This window comes from Botrytis sinoallii (assembly GCF_014898435.1).
Source record: "Botrytis sinoallii strain Bc 23 chromosome Unknown BSIN_007, whole genome shotgun sequence".
NCBI lineage: Eukaryota > Fungi > Ascomycota > Leotiomycetes > Helotiales > Sclerotiniaceae > Botrytis > Botrytis sinoallii.
In genome coordinates this window covers 1,599,199-1,626,185 of record NW_024066034.1, presented here as the reverse complement: position 1 = coordinate 1,626,185, position 26,987 = coordinate 1,599,199, and the positions used below count along the sequence as shown (strand labels likewise).

General features: G+C 42.0%; 7 protein-coding genes across 7 annotated transcripts; 5 read left to right on the top strand and 2 right to left on the bottom strand.

The window, feature by feature from the left end:
* Positions 1–948: 948 nt before the first annotated feature.
* Positions 949–2,408, top strand: EAF02_004901 (uncharacterized protein; the record flags this gene model as incomplete). The annotated part of the gene is made up of 2 exons (XM_038900949.1): positions 949–1,678; positions 1,747–2,408. 2 exons carry the CDS (start codon positions 949–951, stop codon positions 2,406–2,408), a joined length of 1,392 nt encoding a protein of 463 aa, XP_038759461.1.
* Positions 2,409–11,906: 9,498 nt separating this feature from the next.
* On the top strand, positions 11,907–13,311 carry EAF02_004900 (uncharacterized protein; the record flags this gene model as incomplete). The annotated part of the gene is made up of 3 exons (XM_038900948.1): positions 11,907–12,049; positions 12,115–12,796; positions 12,844–13,311. The coding sequence occupies 3 exons, from the start codon at positions 11,907–11,909 to the stop codon at positions 13,309–13,311; spliced, it is 1,293 nt and encodes a 430-aa protein (XP_038759460.1).
* A 333-nt stretch (positions 13,312–13,644) lies between these two features.
* On the bottom strand, positions 13,645–14,652 carry EAF02_004899 (uncharacterized protein; the record flags this gene model as incomplete). Its single annotated transcript, XM_038900947.1, has 1 exon — positions 13,645–14,652. One exon carries the CDS (start codon positions 14,650–14,652, stop codon positions 13,645–13,647), a length of 1,008 nt encoding a protein of 335 aa, XP_038759459.1.
* A 1,133-nt stretch (positions 14,653–15,785) lies between these two features.
* EAF02_004898 (uncharacterized protein) lies at positions 15,786–17,273 on the top strand (the record flags this gene model as incomplete). The annotated part of the gene is made up of 6 exons (XM_038900946.1): positions 15,786–15,919; positions 16,091–16,126; positions 16,194–16,290; positions 16,355–16,590; positions 16,662–16,969; positions 17,049–17,273. The coding sequence occupies 6 exons, from the start codon at positions 15,786–15,788 to the stop codon at positions 17,069–17,071; spliced, it is 834 nt and encodes a 277-aa protein (XP_038759458.1). The 3' UTR covers positions 17,072–17,273.
* A 239-nt stretch (positions 17,274–17,512) lies between these two features.
* On the bottom strand, positions 17,513–19,110 carry EAF02_004897 (uncharacterized protein; the record flags this gene model as incomplete). Its single annotated transcript, XM_038900945.1, has 2 exons — positions 17,513–18,196; positions 18,271–19,110. 2 exons carry the CDS (start codon positions 19,108–19,110, stop codon positions 17,513–17,515), a joined length of 1,524 nt encoding a protein of 507 aa, XP_038759457.1.
* A 2,691-nt stretch (positions 19,111–21,801) lies between these two features.
* EAF02_004896 (uncharacterized protein) lies at positions 21,802–22,875 on the top strand (the record flags this gene model as incomplete). The annotated part of the gene is made up of 5 exons (XM_038900944.1): positions 21,802–21,937; positions 21,984–22,273; positions 22,325–22,468; positions 22,492–22,580; positions 22,614–22,875. 5 exons carry the CDS (start codon positions 21,802–21,804, stop codon positions 22,873–22,875), a joined length of 921 nt encoding a protein of 306 aa, XP_038759456.1.
* A 1,792-nt stretch (positions 22,876–24,667) lies between these two features.
* EAF02_004895 (uncharacterized protein) lies at positions 24,668–26,236 on the top strand (the record flags this gene model as incomplete). Its single annotated transcript, XM_038900943.1, has 1 exon — positions 24,668–26,236. The coding sequence occupies one exon, from the start codon at positions 24,668–24,670 to the stop codon at positions 26,234–26,236; it is 1,569 nt and encodes a 522-aa protein (XP_038759455.1).
* Positions 26,237–26,987: the final 751 nt, after the last annotated feature.

Sequence of the window (26,987 nt, the reverse complement as noted above, 5' to 3'; positions counted from 1 at the left end):
TGAATTGACGATTTTTAACTGGAGATCGTCAGGGATTGCGGCCGATGCTAATATTGAATGATTGAAGTCTTCACCAGCATGACCAGCAAAAAGAACCCAGACAGAAAGAATAGGAAGGAAAAGGGAGCAAGGGAGTATCTAAGTTTTGTTCCATGACCACAGACTGAGGGTACCCCAATGGAACTTCGAAGCCCTATCGAACAATTTAGATATAATTATAACCCTGGGTACGTGGCATAATGATGGGCTCTATATATTACTTGAAGAAGAAATCCATGGGTTGAGCAGAATAATCCTTTATTTTTGGACGATGACATACAGAATGACTACTGGTATGGTTACTAGAAGGGATCGCCTATTATTATTGTAGGTCGAAAACAAAATAGTGGCAGAATTATATTGTCCTAGAAAGTGTACATCGAGGTGTACATGCATGCAAACTAGTCATAAAAATAATAAGCCTCGAAAGATCACCCACGAGGCGATTTTGAGGCAAGAGAAAGTGTCTCAGATCTTTTTTTTTTTGGTGTTAGAAGTTAGAACAGCCTTGCTTTTAGTTCTCTCGGGCTCGCACCTCAATCTATCATTACTCAATTAAGTTTAGATTATTTAAATCATTTTTAGTTATCGAGATTGCAAGAAATGAGCTAGTATTTTGAATATATACATACAACCGGTTCCTCCTCATTGCAATCATCAAAATACTCATAATTGATTTCACTTCACTTCTTCAATATACTTGTCGTCGCTCAGCTCCTTCCTTTCCCAAGACGACATGCGTAACTACATATAAACCTAGCCATAACGCAAAGAAACCATTTGGAACCGGAAGTTGCGCCCCGGATCCCTTTTCCTTTACAACTGTTCATCTGTCCCAATTTTTGGTCCATTGGAGTAGGAGCCCATTGATATCCAGGTCGTTTCCTTTTTCCTTCTTCACTTTCTGCCATGTTGGATTATAATAGGGAGTTACCACCATGTTTCCCACCAACCAAAGTTGCTTTTCAAGGCAACCCTCATCACCAATATCCACCATCTCAGGTCAACCCTTACATTACACCATTCTCATCTCACCATACATATCCAACCCCACCTCCATCACCACTATCACTTGCGATGCCCCAGGATCATAGGATAGGTACAATACTTGGAGAAACTCTACTATTGTCACGCGTGTTAGGCTCAGGAGCCTACGGAACTGTATATTATGCTCAGGATTTGTCCACTGGAAAAGAGTATGCCGTAAAGGCGCTCAACAAAAGAAATGCCTATGGGCAGCCCTTGGACGCAAGACAACGACTTTATCAATCAAGAGAGATAGCCCTGCACTGGAGTGCCTCCGCCCATCCTAACATAGTCTCGATGTATAAGATTCTCGATGACCCGGACTGCACCTATGTTATCCTGGACTACTACCAAGAAGGAGATCTTTTTTCAAATATTACCGAAGGTGGTAGATATGTAGGTCATGATGCTTTAATCCGGAGCATCTTCCTCCAAATCTTGGATGCCACGGAACATTGTCACCGCCTTGGAATATACCATAGGGATCTCAAGCCTGAGAACATTCTGGTCGCCAATTCCGGTCATACCGTTTGCCTAGCAGACTTTGGATTGGCCACCCAGGAGCCAACATCTCGCGATCACGCATGCGGATCTACATTCTATATGTCTCCAGGTAGGCACTATTCATTCTACTTCCCAATCCTCCATCGCCCTTCACATACTAACCGGTTCCACTGTCAGAGTGTCTAGAGCAATCATATAAGCCATACAGATGTGCCCCAAACGATGTCTGGTCTCTTGGAGTGATCTTAGTCAACCTCACCTTTGGAAGAAATCCTTGGAGACAAGCCTCATGGGATGATGCCACGTATAATGCTTTTCTCAAAAACCCAGACTTTCTGAAAACTATCTTGAACCCATCGGACGAGCTTAATCTCATTTTACAAATGATTTTTCAACAGGACCCGGAATCCCGTATCACGGTTCCAGAACTGAGATTAAGAATACAGCAATTGCCAGGTTTCTACGCTTCCTCTTCCCAAGGATCTGGCCGTACACCAACACCAATCGTCGGCAATTTAACCAATGACTCTGGGTACTCCACCTCATCTCCGTGTGTCGAAAGTCCATTTCGCTCTTCATCTTCGTCTCGCGACTCTGCTATTTATTCCGACGATGGGTGTACCAGCACTCTCAATGGAATCACAAATTCGAATCGGTCATTACGCAGTACCGACAACTCCTTTCTAGATTCTAACAGTCGTGATCGCGAGAATCGCGATGTTCTTGCCCACGGGCATGTTTATTTTGATGGACTACCAACACCTTCAGGTTCTCAAGGGTCTTCTCAATCATCTTCAGCTAATTCAAAAGTCGGACCACCTTTTCCACGGAAGTTTTGAACGGACCGGCCGTTCAATGCACAAAATTCATTGGGAATTCTCGTTTTTAAAAAAGTCTCACTTAGTATTTTTATTATGACCTTAATTTCGGAATTTATTGTATAGTTTTTTCTCGACCGGGCTGCTTAGAGAGGACAGGACCCGGTCATTGCATGATTAAAACGAAGAAATGTTGGAATTTTGACCTCGGGGCTTTGGTGCAGGAATCAACCAGGCGTTCAAGGCAGGCAGGACAAGCATAGCGGCGGCAGCGTGCCGATCTACTGGGAGTTGGGGTGTTTTTTTTTTATCATGACAAACTTTTTGGAGTTACCGGATTTTCTTTTGACCTACATGGTACTTTCTCTTTATACCCTTTGGGCGGAATATTCCAATGCATAGGGACGGTAGAAGGATGGAATTTCCATGTTTGTCTGGCTAGACAAGCTTCCATGGCAGTAAAATACGTTAAAGACCACTTGTAATAAGCAGTCAGGTTTTAGGAATAAGACGGTGTTGGGAAAGAGGAATAGGTATAATGTACATGTACATCGACACAGCATCCAATGCATCGGACTGAGTCATCGCTATACCAATAGTTAGAATAGTACAGCAATCTTTGACAAACAAGATTTGTTGCTTGCATGTGTGATTCTAACATTGCATCTTGCACCTGTGCTCACTCGAAATAAAAACGGACATTCGATATGCTCGGCATTACTATCAGAAGTGGAAAATGCAACACTTTCAAAATGCTTGTCTTGAGAGCCAGATTTACCCGTCCCGTCTAGAAATCCACGAACCACAATGGAAATGACTATCACAAACGAAAGAGACGGGAGAACATGCATGAGCCTAGATTAAGTGTCTGGGCATGGACATGCGGTGACTGGGATCACGATAGTGTGTGGTGATTCATTCCAAGCCACCGTTCGCCTTGATTTCTTCGAGGTGGACGCTTCTGCGCCCGGGAGGGTCAGATGATGCTTTGGTGGCTGACCAATAAGATATGAGCATTGTGTTTGTGGCGAGGACTATCACGTAAGTTTTACTTGGCCACTCACTGGCATTTGCTGATCTGTCGACTATCTCTAAAATGCACGTGCTGTCAATGCCCCCTTTCTCAGTGAAGCGAAGCCGCTAGATTCCCCGCATCCGCCTGTGCTCTGCTACGAGTACTTATAGTCCTAGCTACCTATTGAAGATGCATTGTTCAGTTAAGTGGTGCTTAGATGTTATTGTAGCATATATGACGCTTGTTCAAACTTCCTATCCGACCGTCTTGCATTAACATCATCGGACCGGAGCTTTTGATGCATCGAGATCTTTTATCCCTGAAGTGTGGAAGGAAAGTTAAAAACAGGGACATGAGGATGGGGATAAGACTATCGCGATACATTTAGAGTTAAGGAATAAGGGGCAAGATAAGATGATTTTTAACTAGATATTCGCAGCATGGACGGACGATGACGCGAGACTAGCACTAGTGCACTAACTGACCATCAGCTGTGTAGCCGCACTACGACTAACCAAATGTATATAAATATGAATGAATACTGTTTTATCGGACTCAAAACTCGAGCGAAATCTCTCGTGCCCTTAAGAGCAAGATCTAAGAGCAAGATCCAAGAGATAACTATGCTTGAGTGCCAAGCCTCCAAGCAGCTAGTGAACCACCCCACGTGACTCAGTCCATTCTTGTTGCATATCTTAAATCGGATACCGTGAATTTCATGAATGTCTCTCGGCTTTACAAAAGGCATAAACATAAAAAGTTAATAAATGCCGTCTGTCAGTGTGACACCAATCTGAGTCTGGATTCTTCTGTCGATCATTCTTCCAACAGACTAACAGTATTGAGAAACGATATTCTCATTCCAAGGTTTTGATCAAGATTGATAAGCGCGGAGCGGTAACGATATGATTGGATCGTATGAGCGAGCCAGCTCTGGAAGTTTGGATTTGGAGCTAGCTACTTCTCGTTCTTGGGAATTTGCTAGTTCCTTGGGGTTCATGCCCGTCATTCTGCGACGCCACATCCGGATGAATGGATGGCAGTGATATAAGCTTAATCCACAATTCATCAACAATTCACTTGATAGTAATATGTAAACCCTTCTATATTTGGTTTCATCAACGAGTTTCAACTATTCAGGCAATATTCTGGAAATTCGAAGGTATACCGGAATATCCGCAAAAATGGTGCTAAGGATCCACAAAACCCAGCATTTTTTTTTCTCACTATCATGTGGATCTACGCTTTTGGATATTCAATAGCTTCTTGAATCTGCAAGTAGTCCGGGTTTCCATTTCATACGTTTCTCTTGGACTGAGATTAATATTTCCCAATTGAGACGCGCTTGACTGGTCGAGGAGTCTGTCATGTTGCCTGAATAGTATTGAATCCGAATAGACCTTCGAGATGGCATCTTGATAGTTATGACAATAGTTTAGCGATCGTGATAATCATGACCCGGGTGGAGAGAAACATATATAAAGGGTTGAAATTGGAGACACATGAGGTATATTCGAGGATTTATCATGTCAGAATCTTGAAAGAAGTTTGTTTTGTCATCTTGATACAAGTGAATGGACATGGCTGAGGTGTATAACCGGAGAATATTGTTTTAAGGAAGAAATGCTTAGTTCCATGGTTAAAAGTTGATCCTCCTAAAAAAGAATTGACGTTCAGACATACTTACAGACAAAACTTGACCGAGCACATTTCTTGGCTGAGGTCACGAAAACCTAAACTCCTTTTACACTTTCTTCACATACTTTGAGCTTTTCTCTAGCTCTGAAGCTTAGTGATTGACCATTGGAGACAATACGGGTTACAATACGAGCTGATCTTGTGAGTGATTCAATTTGAGACATTTGCAGACGTGCAACAAATTTATATCCTCCGAATTTCTCAACCTACAATTGGTCAAGTCTATAATACTCCTTCAACAAGCAATCGCCGGAGTTTTCTTTTGTGTGATTAGTTGATGGGGAGTCCAGCTCTAAATTGAGAGACTACGGCAAGACGCGAAGCTTTATGCGTCACAAAATTCGAATCAGTAATTCTGAGCGAGGGGGCTCAGCACCAAGCAAGCGAGGGGGCAGCTCGTTCTTCTGAATCATATGAGTATTCATGCGCTTAAATCTAGACAAATCCAACAATATGTTCATATTTTGGGAGATGTGGTTTACCTGGAAACTCGAAGAGATGTCATTTTTCATCCTTTCCTGTAGAAATATGTGTATTGCTTGAGCCATTTTTCTATGCCAAAATTCAGAGAACAGTCTAGACCAGCTTATTCGCATTTTAAATGCAGTAATGATAGATCAGTTGATTTAGTAGATTCTCGGATTTTAGATTGCTTTGATATAGTAGCATACTATCCAAATATTATATTTATCGAAGTTGTTTTATTCGCATGCTCGTCAGTGTAACCCATAAATTGAGCGCATATTCTGTAGAATGATCGTATTTTACCATGAGTTAGTTCCCTTCAGTCCGATAATTTGACTACCTAATCGCTTAATATCGCCAAATCTATTGGATTTTGATCTGTGACTCAGAACACACACCATCACCACTCGAACCCTCCATTAAATTGAAGTGCTCTATCTTCCGTGTAGTATAAATATCACACTGTTTGTGAACGTATGTTCGGATTGGAAATATCATGGCAGACATTTACATATCAATGCCAAGTATAAGAACGCAATATACACAATTCCAGCCTCTTTCTCTACGCTTGCCTGCCTGTAAACCTAGTTTGAAAAGTCAAGTTTATCATTATTGAACCACCCGCTCCAGGTTTGGTCGCTGTTCGTAGCATCATGAAGTGCACTGCACATCATTTAGATCCTTCTAAATGCTCTGAGCGCTCTCTCGATCAATATTTGGGGTGGATACAGCCCTACAGAGGAACTAATAGATTCCTCATATGCGGCCAACTAATAGCCAAAACTACATTCCTTACTGACTCGGTTAAAACTACACAGATTTCCAAGATTTCCACACAGTCCGGGCGGTCTCGGTATTCACACTTCTCGAATCCGTCTGAGGCATTTTACCTTTCCTCACACGCCAGAGCTATGTTCGAGAACTCAAAATTCTACAATAATGTAGAATGATGTAACATATTTGTCAAAGCAGTCCATCTCTCCGAAGTAATTACTGTTCGGTCAGAGGTCGCCGCTGGCAATGGAAACAGCCTGTATGTATTTGCATCTTCGATTCAATAGATGTTCTCAGGTCAGTTCAAATGGGAAATTTTGAGATGTGCAACAAAACTAGATGATGAGATTTCCAATAGTTTCATTGGCTCTCAGTCTCTCCAACTAACCTCAAGAGTGAATCCCAAAGTGGAGAGGCTGATCAGTTGAACCGTTTCTCACTTTAAGCATATCTTTCCGACAGCCCCTAGATTGATGACCGGGGCCTTCTGAAAAAGTCAGACATACATGAGCTTGTCCAATAGAGGAAGTGTTAGGAGGTACCAGCACTTCAGCATGCAGGATATGCATGTTATTTACGTCTTTGTTCTTGAAGATCCCAGTAAAAGCATTGGGAGTGACTGCTTGTTTCCATGGCCATAACACTATCCAAGAAACGGGTCATAAATAATGCAAGTCCAACTCCATCTCTACGAATCAAAAAACACCATGTGTTCAGGATTCAAAACTTTACCATAAGAAGCAAGAAACAGCTTAAATAGTGAAAAGCCAAGTTTAAGAACCTTAAAACACACAGAGTATATAAAAAACACTTTGTACGAAATCAACTCCACGAAATCAATATCTCCATTTCTATTAGATTTTTTGGTGTTTAGAGAGCCTGCATCATAGACTTCCTATATAAGAAACCTCAAACTCGAAAGGCCAGCAGACTGGGCTTCAAAAGGCAGCTATCTCTTGAATAAGCCGCAAGAGAGCATACTGCATGCCCAGAAACGAGTATAATCTAGCAATATTACCCAATTTGAAATCATGACATATAAAATACCTCTGAATCTTCTCAAAAGTGCCAAAAACTTCTTTGTGACCACCTTTTTGGAAATATTGTGACGCAGAACATAATACCTATGACCACCTCCATAATCAGTGATTCAATTGTCTTGTAAATCGAAGAAAGTAAACTCCCAAGCTCAGCAGTCATGACATTAGGACTGAAATGGTTCTTCTGCTAAAATTGCTAAAAGTCATGGATGCCTTCTTTTGAATTTCGATAGCTATCAAAATTGTATCATCAAGATGATAAATCTTGAATATTAATTATAAGCTAACAAATTTTCCCATCGAGGTATTGATTCAAAATATTTGAGGGTCGATTTTTTACAGAATTTCAAATGCAGGGTGGTTTTTGGCGTGTCCATCTTGGGTTTTGATGTAGCCAATTCTGCGGTTCGAAATGAGGATCATCTTCACCGCAATTTCGAAAGTACACGTGTGTAAACACGATATCTTAGCCCGCTACGAAGCAGGCAAAGGATGCAAGATCCGCACCAGTCTGCTCTTTTGATACCTATCCGAGCACATTTGTGGACTTCAAACTTAAGCTGTACCGGCCTGAGCCGGCTTGCCAGAACTACAGTAACAATCTAGATTCAATAGAGACGCACATATTAGGCTGAAAACTGATGTGGTTGTGGAATAACGTGAGATGCTGCAAGCTGGACTTGCATCTTACATCTTACATTAACTCTCATCTGACCACTTTGGCCATGCTTGCCAAAGCGTACAGCATCCCACAGTAACGGACACCGGGACTCCCGTGGAAAACTACCATCGAATCGTTGGCGTCGTAAATACAGTACGTACCATGGTTGACTGGTATAGATGCAAGCATATCATGCAGCCACGAAAGAAAGATGAAGTGTTCTTGCAGAAAAGATGGAGGTGCGGTGTGTGGTGTATCGTGTATGTGTGGTCAAGGGTGCTGGGATTGTTTGAAGTGGTAACCGAGGCAACTGTCACTGCTCACGGTCCTCCCTGCGATCAACACGCGACGAAACACGAAACGTTGATATCGATAATGAAAGGATGAGTCCAACCGACAAACAAACAAACACTGGCTGGCCGTCAATTCTGCATTGCTTTCCGTATTCGGTCATTCGTGAATCGTGAGGGCATCAAAAAGACGTGAGGATTGTGGGGAGGATGCAAACGGAAGTATCTTCGAGGATTCCTGACCATACAATACTCGTACAGCGGGGAGTGTCCGCATACTGCTACTGAATAGAGATTATTTTATCGACGCGTTGTGCTCCGTCATACAAGCTAAAGGTGTATGGTGCAACCACAGCAATGAATCCTCGAGGTATTGGTCCTCGATTTACTCGATTTCATTCACTCTCGCAAGGTTATCGATAATGGCGGTAATCCATTCAAAGCGGAATGGAATCAAAACAAAGCATTCGTCGCGTACCACCCACCCATGAATACTCCATACTGCGCAGCAATAACTTTATTGCAGTCACTACATCGAACCATTGTCACTCAAAACAGGTAATAATCGATGATGAGCTGACGAAGTGTCCGTTTCATTCTCTGCTCATACTGCATGAGTTCGGCTTTGTTACCCGAAACAATGCTTGGGGAACAACGTCTTTATGCTTCCTGCAGTCAGCGCATAACTGAAGACTTGTTTTTCGCTCCGACTCGAGATTCATCCCGTCGCAAATAAATGGGGTCATGTATGAATTGCTCGCATGAATTTGAGAGCATGTGATTTAGCCCTAGTGGGAAAGCGTCGCAATTTTTTATTATGTTATGTTTTCATAAGTCGACCGTGATAATTTATGCGTGCTTTCCGTCTCAAATCAGTTGGAGAACCGTTGAGCACTAGGTGCAGCTGTGTAAGACTATACAAGTTTTATTAAGAGTGTACATATGTGCCAGATGCTTGGCAGGGCTGCGTGCTCGATATACACACATGACTTTCTCCCTCTTTCCCCCTTTGTCATTAGCGACTTAAGTATTCCATGAACTCTTCCTCTTCAGCAAAAAAAGGGATTGGTATCGTCGCAATAACTGATGGCGTGTATCTGTGTTTTTGTAAAGTTCATCGCGCAGCGTCCGGTGGTTGTTTGATCGAAGGTCAAGAACGCTCCTGCCTCGCCGATGATAGTTTTTTCCCCCGAAACTTTGTCGTCAAAGTAAGTTCGCTATCTGTCATATTGATAAAGATTCTCAACAACTGATGGCTTCGTTCTGGATGATTTGATTGCGTTACGTTCTATGGCCGTTTGGTCAAGAGGTCAGGGACACTCTTGCCGTGCATATAAAATGTCTATATCTTAGACCATATGAATGTCAGGACTGAATCCTCTTTAGCGCGTTATTGTTGGCGTATAAAGTTATTGGTAGAGAATAAGAACAATCCGTCATGTGGAGAGACGAAGAAGGAATTATTCTCAAAAAAGTGCGTGGAGAGACGAAGAAGGAATTGTTCTTAGAAAAAGTGAGCGCATTCCTCTTATATATGTGCTATCTAGTTTGTACGCTAGATCTATTGTTCTTAGCCCTCGCGGCCTTTTAGATTATCGTCAATAATTTCTTGTTAAAGGTCTTCACTGATCAAGCTTTTCAATAGATCACTGAACTTTTCAAGGCAATGATTCAGGTGTTCACCCGTCATCTGTTGTACTTCATACAGCGATGAATGATTTAACCACGGTAGAGAAAGCACCGTTTTATTCATTTCAAACATGCAATTCACCGATGCAGAGTTCTGAAACAAACTTTATGCCTCTTTCGAAGCATGAGGAGAGTGAGGAGAGGTCTTTTTCTTTTGGGGGGCGGGTGTAGGCTCCACTTTCCACCGAGAAATTCTTGGCACTTTTTTGATCAATTTTCTATTAGTCAGCAATACCAAAAATCCTTCGCTTCGCTATGTGGCAGCACAATACACCTGTAACGGTATTGATAAGGCATCAAGGCCAGTTTCGCTAATGCATACCCCATACCCCATATCTTAACGAAGAAGAAAAAGGAATACGAATACTCGAGATGTATGCTCTTTTCTATATCCAATGTTAAACAAGCATATCAAGAATTCGGGTCGGTATTTCAACCCGATATTTTTTTTTTTTTTTTAACAGAATTCGTTACAAACTCTTGAATGAAATTCGCATAGAGAATTATATTCACAATGATGTTAATGTTGTTATATGATGACAAAAACTCCGTATTTAATGTATGATTCTCTTCGCATGGTTGGGCATGTCACTTTTTGTTCAGTTTGAAGCTCAGGCCTTTCGCCGATCAATACAATGATGATGTAGATGAACACCTGTCGAGATTGCCGATGAAGAGGCTTTTAGCACTTTGGAAAACACAGAGTACCATCAATGAACTATACTCGTATCGCCGTCGAGCCCGTTCGTCGTATGGTACCTCTACAGTTTGTTATTGTTCATATCGTATGTCTGGGCACTATAAGAATTCTACCAAAGGTCCCTTCGTCTTATCGTGAGTATAATGCAAATCAGTAATACATATTTTATATTCTATCACCTTAAACTCCGCCTCGTGATCTGCTCCTTCGTGACCATGACCAATCCAAGCCCCCCCTCTCACTCCATATGATCGTTGAAACCCCAATTGCCGTCTAAAATGTGGATGTTAATGATTTTCCGATGTTTGCCGGAGTTTTCCAATGTCCCTAGGCCACTATCGAGTTCGGCATATTTGGCATTGGGTATTTACCGGTTTGTCATTGACGCAGCGCACATTGCAAGACCCAACTCCCACAATTTTATTTTTCACACCAAATTAACCACAGAAAACCTTTCTCTCAGCATCAAAGTCTGCCTTCCACTCACAATTTGCAGGACTTTTAATGTGTATCAGATCATACACAGGACCACATCGAGGACCTAGTCTCAATCACATCTGGTACAAATCTATACAACGTCATTTTAGGCGACAGCTCCAATTTGGAGCACCGCTTCTACTCCATTGCACTGAAAAATTCTCATATCTTACTTCACTCATCCCCATCTACACAAACAACACTCGATTCACCATTCAATAATTCGAACTACAATCTATCTGCAAGTCGTGTTTCAATTCAGAAGCATCTTCGTGCTTTATTCAATCGTCAAACCACACTCGGTTTACCATCCAACGATCCGAACTACAATCTATCTGCAAGTCGTGTTTCTATTCAGAAGCATCTTCGTGCTTTATTGAATCTTCAAACACATCACTGTTACACTTTTTCTGCACCGATACGATACACAATCAACTCCATAGCCACATAATAGCCCCGAGTAAGTTATCAACTACGATTAGCATAATAAATACGAATGAAATACTAAATACGGATAGCATATCAACTACGGACAGTATAAAAACTCCCATTAGCATAAAGAACAATAAAAACGTCTACGAATGACATAATCACCTCGAAAATAAAACAAACCTCGACCAATAAAACAGCCTCGAATAATAAAACAAACCTCGAATAGCATTACAACTGCAAATAATAAAACAACTACGAATAACCCAGAGAAACATCATATGCTGCCAGTTATGCCACCAATTCCCTCTGTCTCAGAGCATTCCAAGATGTTGTCACCGCTGTCGTCACCAGGCGCTTCTCAAAGTCCAGCTGCAGGATCTACCACAGCAGACTTTGAGTCTATCGATTCATCATCACAATCGTCCTTTCGAAAATCCCCCAGGGCATTTGTACACCAGCTCAATCACCCCCTCTCAATTTATCCAGCGCAGCTACAAACGGCTCCGATTCCAATCAAACTTTGACAACCACGGACTCGGTTTCCGAATCATCTATAGCCGCCGCAAGTTCAGGTATTCCTGATACCTCACAATCAATGGTCACAAGAAACGATGAGCCCAATGAGACCAATGAGCTCAAGGAAGATATGGATCTTGATAAACCTGATCAAGTCGGAGCATCACACTCAGCAAATAACGCTATCTCAAACACCAAATCCAAGAAGCGAGAGTCGGGCAATGATGAATCTCACCAAGCTGGAACCTCGCACTCGGCAAAGAGACCCAAAAAGAATGCCGGTCTATTCAACGACGGTTTGGATGAGAATAACATCATCCCAGATACCGGCGACTTAAGTGGAATGAGAATGACCCGCGCAAAGAAACTTTCTGTCGGAGAGAAGATCGAAACAACCAACGAAACCGTCAAAAAACGTCATACAGCCCAATATCCAACTGAAGCACAAAAACCTAACGCCGACGCCAAGGTCAAACCTAAGCCATATAACTCTCATGATCTCAAAGACAAACCCTTGTTTGAAGCAGAAAATAAGGACATTTGGCGGTTGAAGGTCACCAAGGATATGGTACCCTTGTTTCAAGCAGAAAATAAGAACGTTTGGCGGTTGAAGGTCACCAAGCGTAAGGTTCCAGTTGGCCAAGCTCAGCACGTATGGTTGCAGAGCCAACCAAAAAGTGTCAGAGACAAGGCCAAAAGATGGAATTGGAAGGAACTAGCGACCCACTTGGAGTTTTTTTGGAAAAATCGAGAACAACTCTGCCCGACGGGGCTACGGCTGAGGATAGTGTTGCTGTCCGATATATGTCTCAATACATCAAAGACAACCACACCCCCATCCCTGAAGACGAACGAACGCGAAAGAATACGAAAGACACTTACAAATTCAGAACTTACTTTCCTACTTCAGCCCTTATTGAGCACAATCCCTTCTACAATGTGGAGTACATCGAGACTGTGCTTGAGACAAAGTCGAAGGAGAATTTCGAGTTGAAGGCTAAGATACAGAAAGCTATTAGGATTCAGAAGATGAAAAACGCTGAGGTGGCAGAGGCGGCAAGAGTAGCTAAGGAAGCTATGGGACTTCCTGTTGCTTCTACAAAGGAATACAAGCGTATAGGACTAGAGTGTGAGATGATATCGGACAACGAATTGCCATTGGAGTAGTTATGAAAGGGGAGAGACAAATGTCAATTTCTGAAAGCGATCTTTGCGGCAGAAGCACCGTGCTAAATCGGGTTGCACCAATAATGTTTAATGTCTACTATTAATGTATACAAGCCCAAGGAAATGATTTCTGGAAATCTGGGTGTAATTATTCCAAATATTACAAGGATAAATAGTCCGAATCAGGATAATTATTCACAACAAGTTTCCTATTTTATGTTGATGGTATATGGATTGTATCTGCTCGTCTGGATAGAAGTGATATCTTCAACAACGATATCCATTTGACTAATGTACATGACTAGACTACAATAAATCTGCACTGTCCACTCCTCACATATCGTCCTCGACCCCGACAATCTTCAATGAATCTCTCCACAATCGCCCTTCATCTTCTGGATGATATGTTTGCTTCACCCATCCATTTCCGAAAATCTGGTAGTCATCCTTTCCCCGTTCTGCTTCACTACAATTCTCCAGATACTTCCCTCCCTTTTCCTCCCACTCCTTCCCAACCGCCGCAGTAACAATTGTTGCAGCTCCTTGCTCAGCACTTTTTAGCACTTTGCGAACTTTCTCATTACTCATAACTTGAGCCACCCACTCCCTGCCCAAGTGCCTATTAATATTCGTGTCGATAGGACCAGGGTGGAGACTTGTTGCATGTAATCCCTGTTGACCATAGCGACGATCTATTTCATTGGCCATGTATATATTTGCGAGTTTCGAATTTGCGTATGCAGTTCCGTAATTATAACCTCCCTTTTGAAAGTTATAGTTGTCGCTGTCAGGAAGATCGCATATTCGGTGGCTGGCGGAAGAAACATTTACCACGCGGGAATGAAAGTCTGGACTGGAGCTAAGGAGTAAGGCAGGTTTCAGAAGTTGGAATAGAAGAAAGTGACTAAGATGATTGGTGGCGAAGGTGATTTCGTGCCCGTCTTCGGTGAGTTGGAGATCTTTAATGCCCATAACACCAGCGTTGTTAATGAGTATATTGAGCCGATTACCCGATTTCTCGAGGATAACCGCTGCAGCAGTTTTGATACTGACAAAAGAAGCATTGTCCATCTCTACAAGCGTAACACGACAGGGCTCTAAAATTCCATCAAGAGAAGTTTCAGCCTTTTTTATGTCCCGGACAGTGAGGAATAAAGTAGCACCTGTGGCAGACAAGGCTCTCGCCGTTTCGAGACCAATGCCGGAGGCTGAACCAGTGAGGACGATTACTTTTCCAGCCAGTTTACCGATCAACGACTCGTCCTGGATAATCTGAAGTGCAGTTGGCCGAGAATCTCCGGGGCCCTGGGGATTGATGTGAGATGCAGCGTAACGATTCATGGTGAAAAGTGTGTAGGATCTGAAATTATGGTTGGAGGGAGAAGAGGAAAGAGCAAAGGCACTGATGACGAGATGAGAGAAAATACATGCTCCATAGCTCTATACTTATACGTAAGTTTCACAGTCACCCTTACACGATGGAGCCCCTAAGTCTCGCTCCTGCTGATTGGGTTCGCTAGGATGGCATGCATAAGCGGCGCCTAATCAGCGGCGCTCGTGCGCCGCCAGCCGAACGCCCCTTCACCAAAAGTATGGATCAACAATGGCGGTTCACGCACTCCACAATTCACTACCCTTCGCATCGCCTTGGGTTATCGAAACGTTGTTTCTACATTCACTTTCATTGTACTCAGAAATTATTGTAGGACAATAATTTTCCTTGGAATATTCTCCCCACCATGCAAACACCCAGTGATGGATCGAGCGCCGACCAACAACCGACGTCGGAGCAAGTATGCATTTCATGCAGGATGCGGAAGAAGAAATGCGATAGATTACTTCCACAATGTTCGGGATGTTTGAGGTAAATCAATGTATCTGTTTTCCGATTGTTCTTTTTTGCGGTTAACAGTAGTATTTCAGGAGAGATCTAATATGCGAATACTCTACATCAGAGCAGACCCGTGATTATGTACCTACATCTACCTTAACCTCTACGCAACCATGGCATAATATTCAGATACCAGTAAATTATGATCGTTTTGATACTCAATCGATCAATTTCTCAGCAATGTTGTTTCTAGATCCATATATTTTACAGCAAGGGCAAATTGACATACCCCAGCCTGTTAGTTGTATCCCAGCACATATTCTTCATCTACTAGGAGACATCACTTCTATCCACCAGTGTGCTACCGAGTTCTTTTCCCAGGATCACACATGGATGACGTTTATTTCCAAGCCCCGTTTCTACAGCTATCATCTACCCCCTCAATCGACCATTCCTAACCGTCCAGAAACCATTCTCCTTCTCCTCTCCATAAAACTAATCACCACATTGCCTCCCACAAATCCACGGAATCCTCAAACTTTACTTTATCAAGCCATAAAAACATTATTGTCTTGAAGTAGAAACGTCCAATGTTCCTTCTCTTCCCATTCTTCAAGCGGAAATCCTGATCGCCTTGTATGAGATGGGTCATGGTATTTATCCTGCAGCGTATCTTTCTATCGGAGCATGTGCGCGGTACGCATATGCTCTGGGCATAAACTGTAATAAGCGGCTAAATGTAAGAAGGGTTCTTACGATGTTGGAGGTGGAAGAGAGGTTAGTATCATTTGCTCATTCATCATGCTTTGCATTCTACAACGTTCAACTTTGCTTGGGCATCTCATCTTCTTCAAACCCTAAATCTACCTATTATTTCCACATTCTTCTCTTCGTGTTACTCCATATGATATTTCTCGGTAGATCATTACTGACAATCTGATGTTTCAGAAGAAGAGTTTGGTGGGCTATTGTAATTCTGGATCGGTTAGTGATCACAAATCCAGTCCTATCCTTCGAACCACTTTCTAATCAGGACTAACCATCATCACAGTTTCGTAAGCATAGGATCACCAGGGAGGCCTTTCGCAACCTCGGATCCAAACATAGATGATACATTACCATGCGACGACGTAGCGTGGAACCAAGGTGTAAGTGATCTATTTTCAAATGTAATCATCTATCATAATAACCTACTCATGGCTTCTTAACCAGATCATCAATTCCTCCAGTTACTCTACCTTATCCTCTCCAACCACAAGCCACATGAGTAAATTCGCTCTGCTATGTCAAGCTGCGAGATTATTGGGCCAAGTGCTCAACCATGTGTCTGGCGATTCATCTCATGACGATGAATTATGGATGCAATTAGATCGGACGGTAACCTCTATGCTTGAGGCTTCGGTGAATGTGGAAAATCCAGATTGCGATCGCATTGCGTTTATTTACAGGTATGATTTTCATCTCTCTACCCATGCTTCCCACTGTCCCAGCCATGATCTCCGACTAACTCTCAACCAAGCACCCTTCTAGCCCTACACACATCATCCCTCTCTCCACACCCATCAAATCCTCCATCCCCTCTAAACCAGCACCGCGCTGAACGCAAAGCCCAACTCCTCCAACGCATAACCCACCGAATCATCGCAAACATGTCAACTCCCCATTCCCTCTTAGGACGCGATCCCAAAAGCATGTCCTTATGGGCGTTGTTTTTCGGCTACCATATGTGTGTTGAGCAGATCAGATCTAAAGATCCATCTTCCCACGATATTGTGGTTCTCGTGAGGAAGGGATTTGAGGAGGCGGATGTGAGATGGAATGTTGCTGGTATGTCTTTTTTTCTTTTCTTTCTGATGATTGCTATTGAATTCGGGTGATGTCACGGAATTCGTGTTGTGAGTTTTAGGCGTTTTATCTTCGGTTGCTTGAGGCGCATGAGGTGATGAACAGCTATTGAGATGCATTAGGGATGAAGATGGGAAATTTGGGAATAGAGGATCTCTAATTGGGGATTATATGAATCAAGAAAACAATGCTATTGCTTAAGCAGGTGATTCAATCGTCTTGGAATCAAGAGCCCCCAGAATGCATGTACTTGATAGCTGCCATTTTTTGGTAGTAGTGGAATGGCAGATTAGATGGCATGGGTATATGATATGAATTTAATAATGCCTCCATTTGTATTTGGCATTCAACCACCATATCCATTCGTTGGACGTATTTCCAATGGTCATAAAATTACACTTTGAACAGCCTCAATGCGTTCTTCTGCGAGGAGATAAGGATTTTCTTATCCACAATGTTCCATCCTCGATTGATATTCATCCCCCACTATGCTCACTCTATCCATAAACTACTCTCCCCTATTTTTCACGCGGCCTTTCCCTTCCCTTTCCCTCCAAATTCTAGGACTTTTTTCTTCCCAAAATTCCTTGCTTTCTTCCACTTACAATACAACACGACCACGTCTTTCAAAACTCCGAATAGACATCCTCCCACTAAACTTCTGGCCCATTTCTGTTGTAATAACCCTGGCTTTCCTCCCCATCTCGACTTTACCCATATAGATGGCAATGCGTATTTGAGTGCATCGCCCATTATGCTTGATATTGCAGGGAATAGCACTGCGCCCATAAACTGGAATGACAAGCTGTGTGTACTAATATTTCGACGGACCCCCATGTTGTTTTGATTGTCGTTTTCGCCTTGTCTGCCACCTTGATTCTGGTTGCGATCACCCAGAGGTGCACCATCTTGGGGAACCAAGTTTCCGTCTTCGTCCATAACTTCATCAATGATCTCCATTTCCATTTCCAATGCTAAGAATCCATCGCCGTCCCCTCCTCTGCGTTGCTCCGCAGCGATTTGTTCTGCAGTTTCGCCTTCTCGTGGTTTACGCTGAACAGCCAAATCCCATTTCTTTTCCAATTCCGAAAACATGTGACGGTAGAGGGTATTGTATGCCAATCTGACATAGGGAACAAGTACGAACGCGCGACCCGGGGATGGAGGCCAGGAGGTAATGCTCTTGCTGTCGGGGCTAAAGAGAAAATACTTGAGCCATGTTAGCAAACGCAGACTTCAATCATACTTTGCCCATTAGGCGCAACTAGGGATTCTTAACTTACAGTAACAGGTACTATACTGAAAACCGAATCCGCAATTCTTGTCCGTGATAATAGGAGGGTTGGTGCAATTAACGGTAGTCCTATTGTTGCCCTCCAACTTGGTACAGCCATGAACCCGCCTCCGAGAAATGGAAATAAATATTTGGTTAACATCTGTCTCATGGGTAAGTGTATGCTACCACCAAGAACAGGACGATCTATGAAGTCGTCGTAATGCGTCAAAATTATCTCGCGGGCGTCATCTGCGCCAAATACCAATGCCAGGCTGTTAACGCCAAACAGAAGTGATCCGGAGTAAAAGCAACTGAATAATGCGCCGGCAGCCGTGGGAAGTACCATTGTCTCCGCCATACGTCGTAGTTTGTCGACCGTCAAGACGAGATAATCTTTAGGCTGGTCTATTTTTAGTTGATACTTGCAGACTGGACAGACAATCTTGGGTGCCATTTCCTTGTCTGCAGATACTGCAATCCATTCCATTAAACACGATTCGTGTGCTCGCAAAGAACAAGGACACGGTGATCGCCACGGTGAAGCTTGAGGCCCATCGTCAGTATCATCCATTTGGCATATCCAACAGGTCTGTATTTCCCTCTCCGGAGAAGGTGCTTTATCTTCTTGTGCATTGCTGGACTGGGTAGAGTTGTTAGATTGAGGATGATTTAAAACATGAGCTTCGTCTGATTCTTCGACTATGGGCATGGGAGTTTCGGGAGAATTGCTAACGGTAGTTGGAACTGCCAGAGATTCCTGCCTCGATTGCTCAGGATGTTCTGGGTCACTTCTATCTTGCGCTTTTTGAAAACCGGGGTTGGGATATGCTGATTCCATCTTGGACATTCGGGAATAGTTACTGATCGCAGTGATTAAGGAAAGTAGACGGACGGGTATTATCGCATTGCTGGGACAAAAAATGAACGGAATTGTTTTAAAGAATACTATCAACGTAGGTGTTGGTGTTGAGGAAGGAAAGAAGCTTATGTGACAGTGAGTGAAATAAGGTAGCCTTCCCGTTAAATGAAGATGCATCCTCGGTTTGTTGATGACGCCACACATATTGACCTTTACTAGCCACAGTAGATTCTCAGCCTTGTCGCTTCAGATCACCAATTTGATGACCCCTCGAGACACCTTCCTTCCTTTGATATGTCTCGGACCTTTAAAAGCCGAAGGATCTCACCCGGCATATTCTTCACGGAGTATATATACCAGCTAGCTATCTCGTATTCCACTCTACGTTCTCTTCACTACAATCTTACCTTCTTTCGTTTTTCTTACATCAAATTTCAGAGCCATCAATATAACATTTGACGTTTGTTATGCCTTCTTTCTTACTTCTCTGCATAATATGGTTCATCAAAGGAAACAGGGGGAGGCTCACTCTAGAGTGTCGCTTAGATCTTTATTGATTATGGCTCCAGATCTACTAGGTTGGTATCGTAGGCATTTCGAGATTTCACAGTGGATCTTCAATCAATGCGAACCAGTAAAGAGCTCTCTCTCGGTACGTATATGAATTTGGTAATACCGGTATCACCAATGTGAAATGAGAACAAGGCAGGCTCAACAGGGTCCACGTCGAATCGAGATCTTTTCAAGTGAAATGTACCGGTATATCATGATTTGTTCATGTTGAAAACGTTCCATCGTGTTCATTGTGCTACTGTAACTGATAGGCGTCGACCGGTAGCATTTCCTTCCAGTATCATGGCGCACATGATACAGTTGCCAATTCTCTGGAAACAAGTCAGTAACCATTAAAATCACTGACTATCTCAAACTATCTTAACAAGTTGGAGATCGGTTGGAAATTTCTTGTAATTTCTCTCATTCTGGTATGTTGGCATTTGTACCACACCACCACTACGCCTCTCAAGATCTTTCCCCCTATCTACCCCAAATATATTGTTGATAAGGTTGCAAGTCTATCTGCTAAGTCGGATACCCCACTTTCTGGCCACCCCCCCTTTTGGGCCACTTTTTGATCACTTTTTATACCAAAAATGGAATTTTTAATTTTCTTATTTGTGAATAGAATTTATTGAAAATTTATATATATATATATAATTTAAATCGATTTAAGCTTATTTTGAAATTTTTAGATTTTTAGGATTTTTTTATATTAAGATTTAAAATTTCAAAATATCGATTTTTAAATTTTATATAGGAATTATATACAAATTTGAAATTTTTATAATGTCACGGCGCCAAGTACTCTACCACTAAGCCACGTAACCCCAAAAGGGTATAAGTAGTTTGATCAACATCAAACCTACTAAGTAGAGTTTATAAACCAATCCGTGACATATAAAATCTTAATAATTTCTAATAAAAATTGTTAAAAAATAAATTATAATTTTTTTTAATAAATTTATATTATATTAATTTAATAGATTTCAAAAAATAGAAAATTTCTTAATAAATAAATATTTAATAAAATATTCTTAAAATAATAAGAATTATTTATATTATTTTAAATTTATTATATATTATATCTTTATATTTATTAATTCTATATAAATTTAAAATTCAAAATTTTTAAAAAGATATATAGTTTTCTTTTAATAATTATTATTAAAAAGTTATTAAAGATTTTATAAAAGTTTAAATTTATATATAATTCTTATATAAAATAAAAAATCGATATTTTGAAATTTTAGATTTCAATATAAAAAAAATCCTAAAATCTAAAAATTTTCAGAATAAGTTTAAGTCGATCTAAATTATATTTATATAAAAGTTCAATAAATTCTCTTTATAAATAAAAAAATAAAAAATATCATTTTATGAAATTTTTGATAATAAGAGTGGCCCAAAATAGGGGTAGTCCGAGAAATAGAGTACTCGACTTAATCGCCTTAGTGGAGTTTTTAGCTTTTACCTAGCTTTTACTTGATTCTCATTTATTTCTTGCCCACTCTTTTCTTTCATCGATATTTTTGGTTTTCCTTCACTCTGGGGTTTTTTTCGTTGCTCTCTCTGCACCTATTCTCAGTCAATCGAGCCATGAAATCCAGGAAACCCGTCCGCTTGGCTATCCTTTTGGCTGTGTCTTCGATAATCGTTTCTCGCAATAAACATTGTTTGCCCGCCATAGTACACTTAATGTGACATCATATTTTGGATCACCAGCAATACTTGGAGATGGGTTTGGATACAAATTGGCCGAGGAGGATTGGACAGGTGATTTAGCTGGAATCAATTCGCCATCTGATTGTATGTCACAGAAAATTTTGAGTGGTTGGGAAGGTACAATTTATCATACCCTTTGAAAGGTGCCCAGCGAGATATTATCGCGAAACCTAATCATGGAGAAGACCGTCCGTCACCGTGATAAAAGCGTCCTTGTTCGACAGCCCTGAGATCTTCGAGCGCGCAGAGCTTTCTATTGATAGAACCGTCGACCATTGTTCCCCCGCTCACTCTTGAAGTTCCTTATCCTCCAATTCAGAAAATCGACGCTTCGCACATGATATTTGGTCTGCAGACCACAATAAGGCGTCTTCGGGACACAAAGATGCACCTAGCACGATGGTTGCCCACAGTGGAGCTCGTTTGATCGCAATAGTCAAAGAAAGCGAAGAGATATTAGCATCTAAATCTGAAATGGCTCGACTTCAGAAAGAATATCGCAAAGCAGGCATGGACATCACTATAATTACCACCCGTCAAGGAAGAGGACTTTTTCAATCAACGTTATTTTTCCCTAATAGATCTGATGTACAAGGCTCGCAATAAGAAAACAAAATGGACTGTGGTTATGGACGACGACACATTCTTCCCTTCCATGCGTGGGCTACTAGACGAGCTTGCCCTTCACGACCATACGCAGCCTCAATACATCGGCGGACTGTCCGAGAATTGGGCAGCGGTGAGAATGTACAGGATTGATGGCATTTGGAGGGGGCTGGCGTCTTTCCTCTCCACGCCACTGGCAAAGATCATCCATGAGAACATGAGGAGTGTAAAAAATAACATGCGATTTACTTCCGGGGATACGCTGGTGATGGACTGGCATATAACCAATATTCTAAAGCTCAACTTACAACAGTAGCTGGACTTTCCACAAATCGATTTCATGGGAGATCATTCTGGATTTTATGAGAATGGAAGAAAGGTATTATCTTTACATCATTGGAAAGCAGGATCGGCGACCAAATATCCCTATGAGATGGATAAGATGCATCTAGTATCAGATGTGTGTGACGATGCTTCCTACAGCGTTGGCAATTTGATAACGATATCGTCCTTACCAATGGGTTCAGCATCGCGAAATATCCCAAGGGGGTCGTTGGAGCGAGGGGCAAAGAGTGATTTAGTAACTTGACAATTATTGATGGAAGTGTCGACTTGAGGAGAACAGAAGTGACTTGGGATGACAAAAATCTCGATGTTGAACATAGTCTGTCACCAACACGGCCAGAATTGAACGAGGCACAGAAAATTAGCTGGAAATTTCTGGATAGCTATTTGGTCGATACACATGTGGTTCGACAGGTGTATTTGAGAAAGGGACTCACAGGAGGTGGAGATGAAGTTCTGGTTTTGAATTGGAGACAAGCGAGAAAAAGCCACAGTGCAGGAGGAACTGAAACCAGACATTAATTTGATGGAAAGGTAGGAGTCAGGGCTTCCATTTTTTACTACATGATATACCCTCAAAAATCGGGCATATATAATAGGCGTCGATAGGCGTTTGGATGATAGGTTAATTGCGATTGGAATTCTGCAAGGAAAAATGTATATCATGCGAACGACGATTTAGGATATCATAATGTATATGTAAATATTACTTCACCAACATGGACATACACAGATCAAGAAGGAGTTTAGGATATCTTTTGGATACCTAGCAATCAGGGATCGAAAGCTAAAACATAATTCAAATTTCACATACATAGCTTTTCATCAAAACATAAATAGATCTAAATATAATAATGTTATTACTTACTGCATTCGAATTTCCCATCCGAGAAAGAATCTGCGAGTCCTTTAGATACTCGTCAACAAGGGAGGTAACCAGGCAATCCCTAAAATAACCATTCGCCACGCAAAGCAACCTTAAAGACCAAATAGAATGATATTTGCGTTTTTTGTTGCACATCTATAAATGCCGAAGTTATCCGCTCCTAAGAGGATCGCTCATTTTGGTTGAAAAGGCCATTGTGGCGATGCCATATTGGTGGTGCGTTGGCTGGAGTGATGGTTTGGGAACAGCAGAGCATCAAGATCGAATACCTACCTACCTATTCTCAGACTTGGCGATCGGATAGATACATTTCCAATATCAAAAGATTAGATCATATTCGAAGAAATGCATTGGATAGATACAGATTCAGTAATCGAATAGAATACCTAGTCTTTGATTGCTTCGTGTTAGGTTTCTCTTCTCCAGATCACGAGAGGGTGTAGTATTGGGAAAGGAGGCCAGGGAGGTTCGGAGAGTACGGTCGGATTTGTCTGGGGAATTCGGATGGTTTGGCTGGCGGGGGGGGGGATTGGGAAATGAGAAATGAGAAATGAGAAATGGAGTGGTGGGGGTGAGTGGGGTGAGTGAGAATTTGAGGAGGGAAAGATGGGATGGATGGGGATGATTCGAGATGGAATGGGTTTAATGAAGGATATGCGGTTTTGATATAATTTACCTACTATATGAAGGAAACTGAAATTATATAACAACTTACATTATTTCTCTTGAACAATCGGGTAATTATAAGCCCCTTCGTCAGCTCATCATATTCACCTGGGCAGGAGGGCAATTAGATATGAATGTGATTGGCCATGTTGGACTACATCGGTTACCGTAACCTTATAAATACCTCGCATCAATATAAATGTTTTCTTCACTCGCTCTACTCAACATACCGAGTAGTCAACATCTTTGCCCGGGTAGTATGTACTCAACTATCAAACCTTTCTCCTCGGTTCCAGCCGAATGTGTGGCTGAAAGTAAGGTTATAATTTCACTCAGATTGATGTTCCACTGTAAAGCTTGCTTTTATTCACATATACGAGTGGAATCTGGTAAGTTTTTCCGTCTCTAAATGAATAGTGGACGACGGAACGAGGCGCACCAATAATCCGGAGAAGGCTTCGGGGCACAGCGGGGAATTTGGCGGGGTCCTTCCTCTTGTACCTAGGTATTGCCCTAAATGGTACTAGATATGTGATGGTGAATGTTATGATCTCGTGCCCCTCTTGATCCGACAGATGGTTTGTGATTGTAAGACTTACTTTTCTATATCTCGGTTTTTTTTCCTGTATGAGCATCTATCTTTGACCTTGCAGATTTCCTACCTACACAGTCGCAGACTCGCAAGCTCGTAAATTCGCAGCAATTCATACCGACAGCCATCCTACCCGCACACCCCTTACTTCTCGATAACTTTCGTTCATAATGGCTGGCATTGTACCTGTCGCAAAGTCTCTCAAAGACATCTACACCGAAGATGCCTTGACTGCACAAACCAAGAGATGGGACAATCTTCTCAAGCAATTCAAGAGCAATTATGGACACGATGCGCAGTTCGTTTCACGATCTCCAGGACGTGTCAACATTATCGGCGAGCACATTGATTACTCTTTGTACTCTGTCTTGCCTATGGCCATAACTGCAGATGCCTTACTCGCAGTTTCCACCCAAATCGATGAATCCGCTTCGACTAGTACAACATTCAAGGTGCGAGTTTCGAATGTGCAGGCAGATAAGTTCCCAGCACATGAATTCGATATACCATTCGATGCAGTGGAGATCGATTCCAAGGTACATGAGTGGACAAATTACTTGAAGTCTGGACTCCGGGGTGCTTTAGAGTTATTGAGAAAGAAACATGGAGACGGCTTCAAACCCAAGAGTATGGAAGTTTTGATGGATGGAACCGTACCTGCTGGTGGTGGATTGAGTAGTTCTGCTGCTTTCACTACAGCTTCTGCCCTTGCAGTTATGTTTGCTAATGGCGAGCAATCTGTTGACAAGACGCAACTCACAGAATTGGCAATTGTCAGTGAAAGAGCAGTAGGTGTCAACTCGGGCGGAATGGATCAATCTGCATCAGTCTTCTCCATTCGTGGCTCAGCATTATATGTCTCTTTCAATCCAACCTTGACTGCAAAGCCCGTCCACTTCCCCAAAACAAACCCCGAACTCACATTCGTTATTGCACAATCGTTTGTTGCAGCTGATAAGCATGTCACTGGTCCAGTATGCTACAACTTGAGAGTTGTAGAATGCAGTCTTGCCGCGGCCTATCTTCACGCAGCTATCAACAAATCTAAAGATCCCCTTCCTTCCGACTCTGGACCATTGGGTGTCTCGCTTCACGGATTCCATAGCAAATATCTTGGAGATTCCACTGCACCGCTCGAAGAACAACTTTCGGAACTTATTGAACTCACAAAGAAAACATTCACAAAAGAAGAGGGATATACTAGAGAAGAAATTGCATCCGTCATTAACATGACAGTCCCTGAGTTTAACGAGCGCTTCACTTCCACATTCCCCGTCCGCGCTGAACATTTTAAGCTTCGCCAAAGAACCCTTCACGTTTTCACCGAGGCCCTTCGAGTTCTAAAGTTTATGAAAGTTCTCGAACATCCCGAATCCTATCTCAATGCCGATGGTGGTGATTCCACTGAAACTTTCAACCGAAAGCTGGGTGACCTAATGAACGAAACCCAAACCAGCTGCAGAGAAGACTTTGACTGCAGTTGTCCCGAACTAGACGAACTTTGTGAAATAGCAAAGAAAGCAGGCAGCTATGGAAGTAGATTGACTGGTGCCGGATGGGGCGGATGCAGTGTACATTTGGTACCTGCGAATAAGGTTGATGCGGTTAAAGAGGCTTGGGAGAAGGAGTATTACTCAAAAAAGGACTTGTCCAAGGAGCAGAGGGAAGCGGCAATCGTGGTTAGCAAACCTGGTAGCGGAAGTGCGGTATTTGTTGTTGAAGGTGGAAATGTTGCTTAGGTGGAAGTTAACTATTAGAGATGATAAAAAGCCTTGCGGTACCAATACCCTTTATAGAATTTATTCCCATTTTTATTATAGATCCTATTTTCGACGGATATTATGTACTAGATGAAATGAGTCTCACGGGAATGAAATCGTAGAATTGTGAATAAGCCTGAGAGTCATTTTATGGATGGATTTGAAACCGAAAATGAATTTTTTATACATTGTCTGCTATAGTCTATATGTTAATATTTTGAGACAGATAACTTCATACCCGAATATCTTGATGAGGAGGGAGGTGTTTGTTCGAATATAATTTATACAAAATGGAGAGTGAGATGAGTGTTTACTTTCTACCTAACGCTTTGTATATCTATTTATTAGATAGATGACTATCGAAGGAATCTATCCTAAAGTGATCCCCAAACTAGCCAGACAGATTCCAGCAGGGTGACTCTTGAGAGTTATCCAGTCTGATCAATAGAAATGGGTATCCCAAACATACATTCAGAATGCTTGGTTATTATCAGATGTCGATCTGTAGATAGGTATTTGGGAAGAGAGCTACTGGTGACAATGCGGCGAAGCGAAGTGTATGGTGTATATCTACTCTACCTACTAGGTAGGTAGGTACATAGATCCAGTAGCTTGGGGTTGTTGATGTGTAGGAGTTTGGAAGATGATGGGGAAGGGATCGTGTGTTTATATCTATTTATTGATCTGGTTTACCTATCTTTAGGTAGGTAGGTAGTGATTTGAAATTTGA